General features: G+C 58.9%; 1 protein-coding gene across 2 annotated transcripts in view; it reads right to left on the bottom strand.

Annotated features, from left to right (window-relative positions):
- SEZ6L (seizure related 6 homolog like) overlaps positions 1-13,048 on the bottom strand; it is a 34,703-nt gene that overhangs the window by 2,867 nt on the left and 18,788 nt on the right. For both annotated transcript variants that reach the window (XM_048322832.1, XM_048322831.1), the window contains exons 2-10: positions 10,066-10,812; positions 9,279-9,412; positions 5,741-5,933; positions 5,080-5,265; positions 4,527-4,692; positions 3,647-3,813; positions 2,929-3,123; positions 2,705-2,843; positions 833-1,029 (exon numbers count right to left, since the gene is read on the bottom strand). In XM_048322832.1, coding sequence (XP_048178789.1) covers positions 833-1,029; positions 2,705-2,843; positions 2,929-3,123; positions 3,647-3,813; positions 4,527-4,692; positions 5,080-5,265; positions 5,741-5,933; positions 9,279-9,412; positions 10,066-10,812 — 2,124 coding nt within the window. The remainder of the gene's footprint in view (positions 1-832; positions 1,030-2,704; positions 2,844-2,928; positions 3,124-3,646; positions 3,814-4,526; positions 4,693-5,079; positions 5,266-5,740; positions 5,934-9,278; positions 9,413-10,065; positions 10,813-13,048) is intronic.

The following is a 13,048-nucleotide window of genomic DNA, read 5'->3' on the forward strand; positions in this document are numbered from 1 at the left end:
AACCCTGGAGCACCAGGCTCAGCTCTGGCTGTGGGTACAGGAGAGGTGCCAGCGCCACGGTCATGGCACAGCTGGTTTGCTCAGGGGAGGGTTTGTTCCTTGCTCCTCCCAGGCTGGTTTGCTCAGGGGAGGGGTTATGCCCTGCCCTCCCCAGCCCCGTGTGCTGCAGAGCACCAAGGAGGGCCCTGCAGCCTCCCAGGTGCTCTGCATTGCAGCTCGCTCTGTTTGTCATAGCCAGGGCTGTCAGCAGTGCGAGGAAAACATGCCTGGAAGGAGCCTGGCAGGGGAAGCAGGGTGTGGGAGAGGCAGCCAGAGGCCACAGGCAGCTGTGGGGATGGAGTGCCCTTCCCAGTCCTTGTCCCTGCTGTGGGCACCCACAGCCCCAGCCTGGCAGGCACGGCTGCCCCGAAGGACAGTGGAACAGATGTCTCCAGGTGTAGTCTGAGCCCCTCTGGAGCAAAGAGATGGGAGCTGGGAACATCCACCTCAGGAGCCCACCCAGGGACTGGCTTCAGTGACCACCCCTGCCATCAGCTCATGCCTGACAGGGTGTGTGTGGGGATCCTGCATCCCAGTTTCCAGCAATTCCTTTCCCTCTGGGCCACAGCAGGGCTAACAGAGACCAAAAATGCCTTGTTGTCGGCCTGAAGGAGGGGAGACATACAGGGACACCCCAGAAGTGACTGACCCGAGGCCTGCAGCTGGGCTGGGGGTTCTGCAGGAGCTGGATGGGATGTGGAGGGGGTGCGCAGTGATGCTCCCTGCTTCCAGACCCAGCAGCTGGACAGTCTGGGCTGGCCGTGCATCACATCCTCAGGCCAGCACCCCGTACCTATGTAGTTCATGATGAATCCTTGCCCTTTCCCGAAGATGAGCCCGGCAGGATCCGAGTGGAACTGGATGGTGAGGTCGGGGCTGGAGGAGTAGAGCTTCTGGGGGCCGCTGCTGCCAACGTACTGCCCCAGGATGCGGGCGGAGAGCTCGTCCCCGTCGTAGATGGTGAGGATGTCGCTGTTGGTGATGTTCAGGCTGAGAGGAGAGTTTGATTAGAGAGCAGCGTGTGCCGGGAGCCCGGGCAGGACGAAACATGTGGGGCTCAAGGGGCAGCCGGTGACCTCCCTCCTGGTCACCTCCCTCCGGGGGTTCGAGGCCGGGCGGTGCCGGCGGCTCCCGGGACCCCGCGCTTGGAAGTGCCGGTCCCGGCGGTGCCGCGCTTGCCCCCGCGGCCACCAGAGCGCAGTGGCGGCCCGCGGATGGCGGGGACGGCTGGGGACACCGGGCAGCGCCGGCTGCAGCCTCCGTCCACCCCGGGGATGCGGCTGCCCCTGAGCCGAAAGGGGATGGGGGACCTCGTTCCTCTCCCCCCGCTCCAAGGCCAAGGGCAGGGGATGGATGCACACGCCACGGCTCTGGTGATGGGAGGGTTCTCTGGGTGCCCGGGGCTGGCAGAGTGGGTGAACGACCACATCAACCCCAAGGGTGGGCACTGACACCCCTTCCCTGCTCGCTGTGCTGCCGTGTCCATGTCCCAGCAAGGCTCCCCAGGGCTGGGAGCACGGCCGGCACCAGTGCGCTGCTGCCTGGTGGCACAGGAGGGACTGGGACAGGGACAACCCTCCTCCCCTTGCCCAGGGGCAAGAAGGCTGGAGGAGAGCACCAGGATGCTCCCGGCCTCACAGGAGACACTTGAGCTGATCCCCAAACGTTTTTTTAGGAATGTTCTTGGAGGGAGCCCAGCTAATCCCCATGGCAAGCTGACATTTGTAGTAAATCTCTGCTTTCTGTCAAACACGATTTTCTCAGTGACATTTATGCCTGATGATTTCAAATCACTTGGCCTCCAGTTCTGCTCAGCCCGAGCACCCCACGGAGCTGGGAGAGGTGTGCTGGGAGCTCCGACTTGGGAATTTATGGGGAGCTTTAAAATCTTTATGACTCTAAGCCTCTACTTGAAACACGTCCTCCTCTTGAAAATCCAAAATAGCATCAAAGGAGGCTCCCGCTGCAGCAGCAGCATTACCATGCCAAGAGCTCCCAATCTGACATTGGATCCTATTCCCTTCTGACCCCGGCAATTTTAACCTGGGCTTTCTGGGTGGCTCCACTCCCTTACTGCCTGTATTTCACATCCATCCCAAAGATCAAGCTGTTTCCATCTCACTGATGCCCCCAGGCTCTCCTAACCCCATGTGACCCAGCTCCTGACGTGCTGGGTGTCACCCCAGTAGCACATGGCCACATTCTGCCATGGCACCACTCCCTGTGGAGAATTCCAAAGCCACTGGAGCAGCGATTAACTGCTGCTGTGGATGGTGTAATGGTGCTTTGCACTCAGGGAGCACCATTCAGTCCTGCCCAGGGTGCCAAGTGCATCAAAGGGGATTATGGAAGCTCTGAGGGGGAGAACAGGACATGGCAAGGCTCTTCCCTGTGAGGGAGGTGAGGCCCTGGCACAGGATGCCCAGAGAAGCTGTGGCTGCCCCTGGATCCCTGGAAGTGTCCAAGGCCAGGCTGGACGGGGCTTGGAGCAACCTGGGACAGTGGAAGGTGTCCCTGCCCATGGGAGATCAGCTGTAAGGTCCCTCCAACCCAAACCATTCTGGGATTCTGTGATTCCATTGTGGCGCAGATCCCTCAGGAGAGGAGAGCGGGATACTGCAGCAAAGCAGGGCAGAGGCAGACACTGGGGTCCTGGGCTACTCACAGCTGGATGTCCAGGAAGAGCCGCTTCTCCTCGCCCACGTGGATCCTCCAGATGCAATCCTCCCCCTCCGTGTAGGGCTCCGGCCAGTTGGGGGACAGGATCACCCCGGCCACGGCAGTCAGCTCCCCTCCACATGTGGCTGTGGGGGCAAGGGGTGGGCAGGGCTCAGCGGGGGCCCAGGGCTGCTCACCCCACACCCAGCATGGCCCAGGGGCAGGCCTGACCTCGGCACAGCGGCTCCGTGTCATTCCAGTAGGGGTCCCGCATGTTGATGCACTCGATGATGGCAGGGCCCTGCTCCAGGGAGTGCCCAGGGTCACAGGTGAACTCCACGGTGGTGCCCAGGTTGTAGGTGGGGTCGGAGGTGGTGAAGTTCCCGTTCTGGATGTAGGGCTCGTAGCAGTGGCCGCGCTCGAAGGCTGGAAGAGAACCCCGTTAGCTGTAGGGACATGGAGCTTCTCCCTGCTCCCTGAGCTTCCCTGGGTGACCCCCAGGCCCTGCTGCTGTCCCCATGAGAACCTGACCCCTGCATCCCCACCCGCATGGATGGCCTCTTCCACGGAGCGTTTTACAAGCAATTAGGATTAACAACAATTTATCTGTTCTGAGCCGTGCAGGCCTAACCAAACCCCACTCCCGTGGTGGTGGATCAGCTCTAGGGATGTGCCAGGCCGTGTTTCCCAAGCTGGAGATGCCAAGCCATCCACCCTGGGATTGCTCTGAGTTACTGAGCCTGCTCAGGGCCATAGGGGTCCTGTGGGAACGATCCTGCAGTGGGATCCACTTAAATGACAACGGGAGCTACAGACGGGCACCAGGACTGCCCGTGCTGGGGACAGCCGGGACCCTTCCTGCAGCCATGAGTCTGTAGCTGCCCCCTGGGGCTGGGTGTCCTGGCTGAGCCGGGCACTGCCCTCGTGTCCCACCACGGGGACACAGCACCTTCGAAGCGGATGTTGAAGGCCGTGGCGGCCGCGGGCTCCTCGGCGAGGAAGTCGATCCTGATGGAGGAGCCGTCGCTGATGACGCCCTCGAAGGGGACGCTGTCGGCGCGCAGGGAGTCGTAGAGCACGGCCGAGCGGTTGGTGTCCCCGCTGTACACCACCATCCTGCAGGGCAACGGGGAATGTCACTCGGGACAGCGTCCCTGAGTCCTACCCGGACACAGGGCGGGTGAGGTGGAGCAGCTGGGACCAGCTGGGAGCTTCCAAAGTTTGGTATATTCTGAGCTCTTCTCTCCAAGACAGACGTGGAGGGGCTGGAGCGTGTCCAGGAAAGGGAATGGAGCTGGGGAAGGGTCTGGAGTACCAGGAGTGGCTGAAGGAGCTGGGAAAGGGGCTCAGCCTGGAGCAAAGGAGGCTCAGGGGGGATCCTGTGGCTTTGCACAACTCCCTGACAGGAGGAGGCAGCCAGGGGGGGTCGGGCTCTGCTCCCAGGGAGCAAAGGACAGGACAAGAGAAAATGGCTTGTGTCAGGGGAGGTTTAGACTGGATATCAGGGAAAATTTCTTCCCCAAAAGGGCTGTCAAGCATAGAAACAGCTGCCAAGGGCAGTGGTGGAGTCGCCATCCCTGGAGGGGTTAAACAGCCATGTAAATGTGGCACATGGAGACATGGTTTAGTGGTGGCCTTAGCAGTGCTGGGGAACAGTTGAACTCAATGACATTAGTGGGCTTTTCCAACCCAAATAATTCCGTTTTTCTATATTTAGCACCCAACAAAAGGCCCTGCTCCTCACTTATGCAGAAGAAGCCCCCTGGAACCCCCTGGAAGCTCTCTGCAGTCCCAGGGCTGTGGGGAAACAGCTCCTGGATCCTCCTCACCTGTCCTTCTCGGTCAGCAGGAGCTTCTCGAAGTGCAGGTGCAGCTTCTGGCCCGGGGGGGCCCCGATGGCCCACACGCAGTACATGCTGCCAGACTGGTTCCCGCTGTAGCTGGGGGACAGCACGCGGCCGATGGTGGCATTGTGGACTGTCCCTCCACAGGGAGCTGCAACACAGAGCACAGCCCCGCTGGGATGGGCATGGGGATGGTGGCATCTGTGCTCCTCTCTGCCCAGCTCTCCTCAGAGTCCCCAGTGCACAAAGCTCTTGTCTGGCTCTGCTTTGCTCTGTCTGTACATATTTATCCTCACAAATGTGTGTTTATACTCACACACGCCCATAAAATCTTCATTTCCTTTCCTTTTGCTGCCTAACGAGGGGACAGATTCTGCTGTCACTGCCTGATCACCTCAGGCCGTGCTCTGTGCAGGACTGGGCATCACTCTCACCCCCTCCCAGGACCACATTCATCTCACAGGGCAAAGAAAGGGACTCATGTGTTCCTCAGCAGAGCCCAATTTTCCATACCCCTGGGGCTGGGATGTGCAGGTACCTGAGCAGATGGGCTCGGGGTTGCTCCAGTGCGGCCGGGACGCGTTGATGCAGGTCAGCATGCGGGGGCCCTGCAGCTCGTAGCCCAGGTGACAGTGGAAGTGAGCAATGCCACCCGAGTGCAGATCCATCACCGTCACGTCTCCGAAGTCAGGTCTCCGTGGGAAGTTGCAGCTCAGCATAAACACTGGAACAGGCACACGTTGGGAGCTCAGGGCTCAGCTGCTCCCAGCCACCCCGTGGGGACATGCTGGATGTGCCCACATGTCACACAGACCAACGGCAGAGCACCACCAACCCCCCCCTGCTGCTGCTTCCCCACCTGTTACTGCTCTTGCCCAGACCCAGTTTCTATTTTAAAAATAATTTGCTGGAACTCATTTATTTTTTACAGCTCTTCGAGGTAAAAAATAGACTGGCAGTGTGAGTGTGTGCAGGAGGAGCTGCTGCACGGGGACAGAAACAGGGCAAGGCGAGTATGAGTGGCACAGCCAGCACCGGGGTTGGGGACATCTGGGTACATTGAACCCTCCACCTTGGGCACAACACCTCAACCCACCCCAGGCGATGCTCTGGGCACGGGCAGAGGGTGAAACAGGAGCGTGGCTGATCTGTGAGGGCACAGTCCACCATCCTCCCACCCATGTCGGGGACACACCCACCCTGGTAGTGGAGCTGGAAGGTCCCCACCACGTCGTCCTGGAAGGTGCGGAAGTAGACGGAGATGGTGTTGGTGGGGCTGCGGATCACCTGGCCCTCCACCAGCAGGGTCTGGTTGGCCAAGACCACCAGGGCGTCGCCGTCCACGCCGCGGATGGACAGCACCTCCCCATCCGACAGGTTCACGCTCTTCACCTGCGGGGAGCAGAGCCCTGTGAGCTGTGGGGGCAGGGTGGGGGCCCTGGTAGTCACATCCTAGCCCTGTCACACAGACCCGCAGAGCATCACACCAGCACAGTGCTGCCACCAAACCAGGGCACTCCTCAGGGTTTGGTGCTCACCACCCACCCCGTGCTCCAGGAATCTTCCCCAGGATGCCTCACCCCACCGGGGAGTGCACGGGGAGCCACATAGTGCATCTAATGAGTAGTTCCAAAAGGCTTTAATTATTATTTGGAAAGAGCTGAGCAGTAACCTCACATTTACATTTCACGTCCATTTAGCTTAATAAATGGGCTCGTATTTCAGCAGAAAGATGCTCATCAGACCGTTTGTTTCCCTGAGTGTGCGAGGCCCGGGGCTCTATATTTAGCACCAGCCCAGCCATGATTGGGAGCGCTCCCGACGATGTTGTGACTGGAGGGATTTGTGGCTCTTGTCACCACCGTGCCCACCTCCCCCTGGCACACAGGGCCAGGATGTGCCTGGCTCCAAGGGCACTGCATGGAGCCACCCTCAGCCCTCAGCACCCTGAGCCTGCTCCCGAAGGAAAATCCCTGGAAAAGCCCATTCCTCGCTGCAAAGCTGAATTAACATCCCCAGGCTGGTTCAGAGCGTGCCTGAGTTGACCCCAGCCCGTGTTTCAATCCAAGAGGAGCTGATTGTGCCTTATTTTGCAGCTGGGTCCTGGCAGGGAAAAGCATTGTCAGGAGCATGGGCCAAGTGCAACTCTGGTCCCCAAGCTGCCCTGGGTCATTTCTTCTTTTCCAGATGTTGTCCCAAAAAAGTGCCTCCCCAGCATGGCCAGCACACACTGCGGCTGCTGGGATGGCTCAGATCTAATTATTAAAAAATGGGATGAATTAGGTGTTATTTGGGTGAATTATTTGGAGTCCAGGGATCTAAGTGGGCTCCATAAAACGCCAACAATTCCCCCCAGCTCCCACTGGGACAGAGCTTTGCTTCCCCAGCTGGGTCTGGATCCCCGCAAAGGGGATTTTTCCAAGGTGTTTCTAGCAGATTTTGTTCTGCAATCCCTTCAAGCCAAACCTGTTCCCCAGCTGGCTCCCTCCACTGATGGTGGCACCACGCACATGACACGGAGCCAAATCACTCCAGGAAACTGGGAAGGGGATTCAGGGGAGCAGCTGGAGCAGGCAGAGCTCTGCAGAAGGGAGGAGGCTGGGGATCAGTGCTGGGTGTCACGGGGCACCCCCTCGGCTCCACCATCAGCTACCCTCGGTAAAGCCTTGAGCAGCAGGGTGTCACCACGAGTGCCATTCCCTGTGCCAGCACCAGGCTGGCACTCCCAGAGGAGCCTGGAGTAACCAGCGAGCTCAGAATATGCTGTGGCCCCATGCCAGGGACCATCAGCCCAGCGAGAGGGACCATATGTGCGAGCTCCTGCCAGGGGCTGGGAGCATGGGCTTGGACTTCAATCACAGCCTGCACCGGCAGCAGCTCCTCCAGAGCCTGGGGAAAGCAGGAGGGATCCTCGAGTCAGGCTGCCAGCCTCGCTCACCCACTGGAAAGCCTCTTTAGGGAAATTCTATTTCCTGACAAGAAGATTCAAGAATTTTAAAAATAAATAGAATTTCGCGAAGCATTCGGAGAGCTGGCTGCTCCCAGCTCCCAGGGCTGCCGTGGCACAGGCAGGGACACGGCTCTCCCTGGGATGCTGTGAGGGGTGCAGGGGTGGGCAGTGAGCTGAGCAGGGACCCTGAGCTCTCACACAGCCTGGGGCAGCTCCCAGCCTTTCCCAGGACCATGCGTGACATCCAGGCTTTATGTCCACTCCTCCCCAAGGGCAGATTTCCCTGCAGTGAGTGGAGATCTGGCTCCAAAGGAAGTGGAGGGTCCCTGTGTCTTCCTGAATGGCTCCCAGTGCCGGCAGGAGCAGTTCTGGGCAGGGCTGGAATGCTGCAGGCATTTTGGCCGCCGCCAGGCTGTCCCACAGCCCCTGCAGTGAGAGGTGACTGCCCACGCAGGGGTTCCTGTGCCAGGGGCTTCTCTTTGCTCTTGCAGATGCCTTTAATGAGATTCCCAGGGTAAGAGGCAGCACCTCCTTGCTAGAGGAGCTGGGAATCAAATCCAAACCCCTCTGATGGGACCCCAAACCCCACACCCTGGTTTATCCAGAGCCTTCCCTTTTGAATTCACCTCTGAGCCCCGAGCCCGCGGTGCTGCAGCACAGGGCACTGCCAGCTGCAGATGAAGGCATGCTCCACCAGCACCGACCTGCTGTTGTGATTTAATTTGTCTGAAATGCTCCGAAGCATCAGCAAAGCGAAATGCAAAGCTTAGGGGGGTGGAGAGGCCAATTTTATGCTCCATTAAAACCTCAGCTCGCAAAGGAGTGAGGTCAGCAGCGGTGTCACCTGATGGATTAAGGACAGAGGCGAATTTACAGCAGAGCAGCCTGTCTTCAGCACCCTGTGGATCTGAGGAGACAGTTGCCGTGTCCAGTTACTTTTCCACTGCCTTGGAAAAGTGACTGAGCCGCTCAGACTCCCCAGTGCTCAACCTGCACCACTGCTGCTCCCAGGGCAACCTCCCCACCAGGGCTGCCAGCCACAGCGGCCTCGTGCCCTGGGGGCCAGCCCTTGCCTGCACACACCAGGGGGACAGTGGGGGCAACCCCACTGGAACTCCTGCTCCTTTTAATGCTCACTTTCAATCACACAAATTCAAAGTGGAGGGATTTTCATGGCATGCAAATGGTGACGTGGAGAAAACGCAAGAAGAAAGGATTGCAGGGAGCATGGGCATCCTGGGATGGTTTGACCCAGAGAGCGTTTGGAATGTGCAGAGGCCCCTGCCCTGCTCGCTGCCTCGCCAGGCTGAGGGATGCTCATTTTGGGGGGAGATGATGGCGCACATCAGCCTGGGTGAGACCCCCTGCTCTGAGGAGTGGGCGTTTGCTGAGCACCTGCACCCACCAGAGGGGGAACCTGGGCTGCCCTCCTGGGCTTCCAGCACCCTCAGGGCCACCCAAACCCCTCCCAGCAAATGGGGGGTGCAGAGAGCAGGGGGCTGGTGGCCCCTTCCCATCAAGTGCCGTTTTCACAACCTGCTGCCAGTGCCTCTTGGCTGAATTAATTGCATGACATTTAAAGGGTTTGGTCATCCCTGACATTCAGGATGTTCCAGCTCCATCCCAGAGTTCATTTATTACAAGAGCTCAGAAAAATCTACTTTTTCCCTGGAAAGGGGTGTTTTATCAAGTGGGCAGAGATGCCCAAGGCTGTGGGCGCTTGGCATCATTTGCTGCCGTGACCAGGGGGGTCTGGCTGTGGGGATGCCCCCCAAGGCACAGCTCACCTGGAGCTCGACGCCGTAGCCGGTGTAGACGGTGACGTTGTAGGTGCACTGCAGGTACCCGTGCAGGGGCAGCGGGGGATAATCCGTGGAGTCGATGTAGCCCTCGGGGTCATGGAAGCTCATGCTGCAGAGCACTGGGGGGACACACAGCCGGGTCACACCGAGGGACAGCCACCTGGCACTTCTCTCCCACACCCCAAAACCCAGCATCCCAATCCCTGCTCCATCGGTGACCCCATGGAATCACAGAATCCCAGAGTGGTTTGGGTGGGAAGGGAAATTAAAGCCCGTTTTTTTCCACCCCTGGCCATGGGCAGGGACACTTTCCACTAGCCCAGGTTGCTCCAAGCCCCATCCAACCTGGCCTTGGACACTTCTGGGGATCCAGGGGCAGCCACAGCTTCTCTGGGCATCCTGTGCCAGGGCCTCCCCACCCTCATAGGGAAGAATTTCTTCCCAATATCCCATCTAACCCTGCTCTCTGGCACTGGGAAACCATTTCCCCTTGTCCCGTCACTCCAGGCCCTTGTCCCAAGTCCCTTTTGAGCTCTCTTGAAGCCCCTTTAGGAACTGGAAGGGGCTCTCTAAGCTCTCCCTGGAATCTTCTCCCACCTCTCCCAACCTTTCCTCATTGGAGAAATATTTCATCCCTCCAACCATGAAGTGCACGCAGAGCAGAAGATTTTAGGCAGCCCCCAAACCTGGGTGGTGACCTGATTTTGGGGGGCTGCCTAAACCCAGACATGCTCCCCACCAGTGCCATAGCCCCGTGCTCAGCTCAGCTCACCCGGGGTGGGCTCCGTGGTTGTGACGGTGGTGGTGACGATGGTGGACGTGGTGGTTTCCTGGCTCTCCTCCGACGCGGAGCCGTGCGCGTCCCTGTCCGCGCTGTTTGTTGGGATAACGGCAGCGCCAGCGGGAGCCGCGGTCGGAGCCTCTCCGGCATCCCCCGTGCTGTCAGGGAGCGCTGGGGGCAGCGTGGAAGGGGACATCTGCAGCGTGGGGCGGCTGGTGGTCGTCTGGTCCACCCAGGGCAGCTCGGGGGGGCTCCGCTCCGTGTCCTCTGCTGGCACCCGCAGCTCCGGGGTGGCCGTGGGGAGCCTGGAGCTCCGTGGGCTGGCTGGAGAGGCAGCTCCGGGGGGCCCTGCCAGGGTGGGCTTCAGCCTTGGGTGCTTCCTTCCTGTATTTACTTGCTTTAGAGTCGGTGGCTTTTTCTTAACAGGGGAAGTCTGTCTGGCATCGGGTCTGGGGGCAGCGGTGGCCATAGGCAGGACGTGGCTCTGCAGCAGCTGCGTGGTCTCCTCCGCCGGCGCGGCACCGTCCTCCGGGGCTGGCAGCAGGTTGAGGGCAGTGCCCTGCCCCAGCTGCCCGGCTCCAGGGTCTGAGCCCACAACCTGCCCAAAATCCTCAGCGCCACCAGTCAAACCCGTGCTGTGCCCGAGCTCTGCAGCCCCACCGCCCATCTTCTCTACTGGCTCATCTGCAGTGAGAGGGTCCGGGCTGGCCGGCACCAGCGCTGCCCCCGATCCGCTGTCTGAAAAAAAACAGGGAAAAGTGGGATTTGGGCAAAGCTGGGCATGAAATTAGAGCTGTGCTGCTGGCGTGAAATCAGCCCCCAGGAAGCTGTGGCTGAAGGAACACCCACCACTTCCCGAAGAAGGAATAACCGGCCCCCACAGCACAACACACCCGCCTTGGCAGAGCCCCCTCAGGCACCGTCGTGTTGGGCAAACCCAACCCAACATTTGTTGGGAACAGGGACGGCAGGAAAGAGCGAGTGACCAAAGCCGCCCAGCAGCACTCTGGCCAGGGGGGTAATTGCATAAATACAGATTTATCCAGCACCCCGAGGTGACCGGGCTGTGATCCATGGGCTGGAATTCGCCGTGAGCTCTGTGAGATGCCTCAAAGAGCTCCAAGAGCCCGAGAGTCAACGCTTTCCATGGAAACAGCAGTTGCCAGGGAAAGCGCTTAATGCACGGTACTTAAAGACCATAATTCCAGCCCCCTCAGCTCCCCTGGGAGGGTTTGGAGCCCCCAGAATGCAGGGTCCCTGTCCCTGTGTGGGCATGGTGGGTCTGCAAGCCCCCAGCCCCACTGCTGGCTTGGGGCTGCCCGGGTTCGTGCTCCCCTTTGTGGCTGCACACGAAGGCACTGACTGACCCCTAAAGCAGCTCGAGCTGCTGTGACGTGCCCGTGGTGGCAGCCAGGATGTGTGTCCACCACGGTACCAGCTCCCCATGGGATGGGGGCTGGAGCAGCAGTCCAGGTTTCCTTCCCAAGCAGATTCCTGATAAACCTCAGCTTACCTCGGTTGTACGGGTGCTTTAAACAAAAGCACAACTCTTGGGTCACATTTAACTTGATGATTTCTGTTTCAAATTCTGCTCATTATGGTCGGACTGGAATCAAAAGGGGGAAAGGAAAAAAAAAGGAGCTTTTGGATGTGAATCCTGAAACACAGGGACACTGCTGGGTGACACTGGCTAGGGGAGCTGAGGGAAGGCACGAGCAGCCTGTGCAGAGGGACCGAGCAGCACTGAAAACTGACTTTGCTCCATCTTCTGGAAAATAGAAGCAGTTTCTGGCAAGAACCAAAGATAAGGAACACAACAGGCAAAGGTTTGTGAATTAGCCTGAAGGATGGAGCTGCAAAACTCTGGCAGTCCCTTGCACTGCTCCTTGGTCCAGGAGAGTCCTTGGACACTCTCCTGGTGCCTGGGCTGGTCCTTTACCCCTGGGATAGCCGGGGACAGAGCTGTGCCTGTCCCAAGCCACTTCACCCTGCTGCAACCACCAGCAAACCTGTCCCGGCCCCCGAGGGCTTCCTGGCCTCTCCTGATGTTTCCCACAAGTTAAAGCATTAATTCCTTAATTAGCAAGTGGTTCAGCAAATCCATCACCGATTCCCTGAGCACATTAGGAGACATTTCACACACATCATCTGCAAACACCAGCTTGTGTCGGCTCTGAATAATCTCCCCCCAGGAAGGTTGGGTGCCTCGATGTCCCCACACTTCTAGGGGGGCAGACAGGGAGCTTCCACACCCTCTGCTTGTTTTTCAATGTCTCTGCTTCCTTCTCCATCCCACCCTGGGCTGATCCTGGCCTCCATGGGCACCCTGCCAAGGGCTGTTGGGGGGAAACATCCCCAAGGCCATGCCAGTGGCAGCTCTCCTTCCCTGAGAAATTTTGCAGGGCTCTCGTGGGCTCTTCTCGTCCTCTCACATCCCAAGCCCGGGATGAGCCGTCGGTGGTTGCTCTCCCATGGCCCAGGTGACAGTTTTAGGGATCTGCAGCAAAAGGTTTTGTCCATGACAGGAGAAGATGGGGCTCTCCGACAGAGGGGAGGCAGCGCAGGCCTGGGAGGGAAGGGGGCTCACTGGCCAGTGGGACATGCTGGGACACTCTGGGACACTCTGGGACATGCTGGGACACGCTGGGACACAGTGGGACACACTGGGACATGCTGGGACACCGGCTCACAGCAGGACAGCCAAGGATTAAACCTGATGTGTTCCCAAAACCACCAACCCAGGATCCCCGGGTTATTTGTCATGTGAACCCTAATTCTTAATGGATTGTGCCTTTAAACCATATTTTCTGCTTTCGGAAAGCTGACTAATTCCTTATTAGATCCTTTGCCAGGATGCATTTACTTGATTCTGTCCTTAACAAAGCATGAAATAAAACACTCTGTAAAGCGACTCCTTAATGAGACACTAAACACGCCGCAGTTTGTAAAGGGCAAATGCGCATTCCAGGGGAGA

This window comes from Corvus hawaiiensis, chromosome 18 (genome assembly GCF_020740725.1).
Source record: "Corvus hawaiiensis isolate bCorHaw1 chromosome 18, bCorHaw1.pri.cur, whole genome shotgun sequence".
NCBI classification, from domain to species: Eukaryota; Metazoa; Chordata; class Aves; order Passeriformes; family Corvidae; genus Corvus; species Corvus hawaiiensis.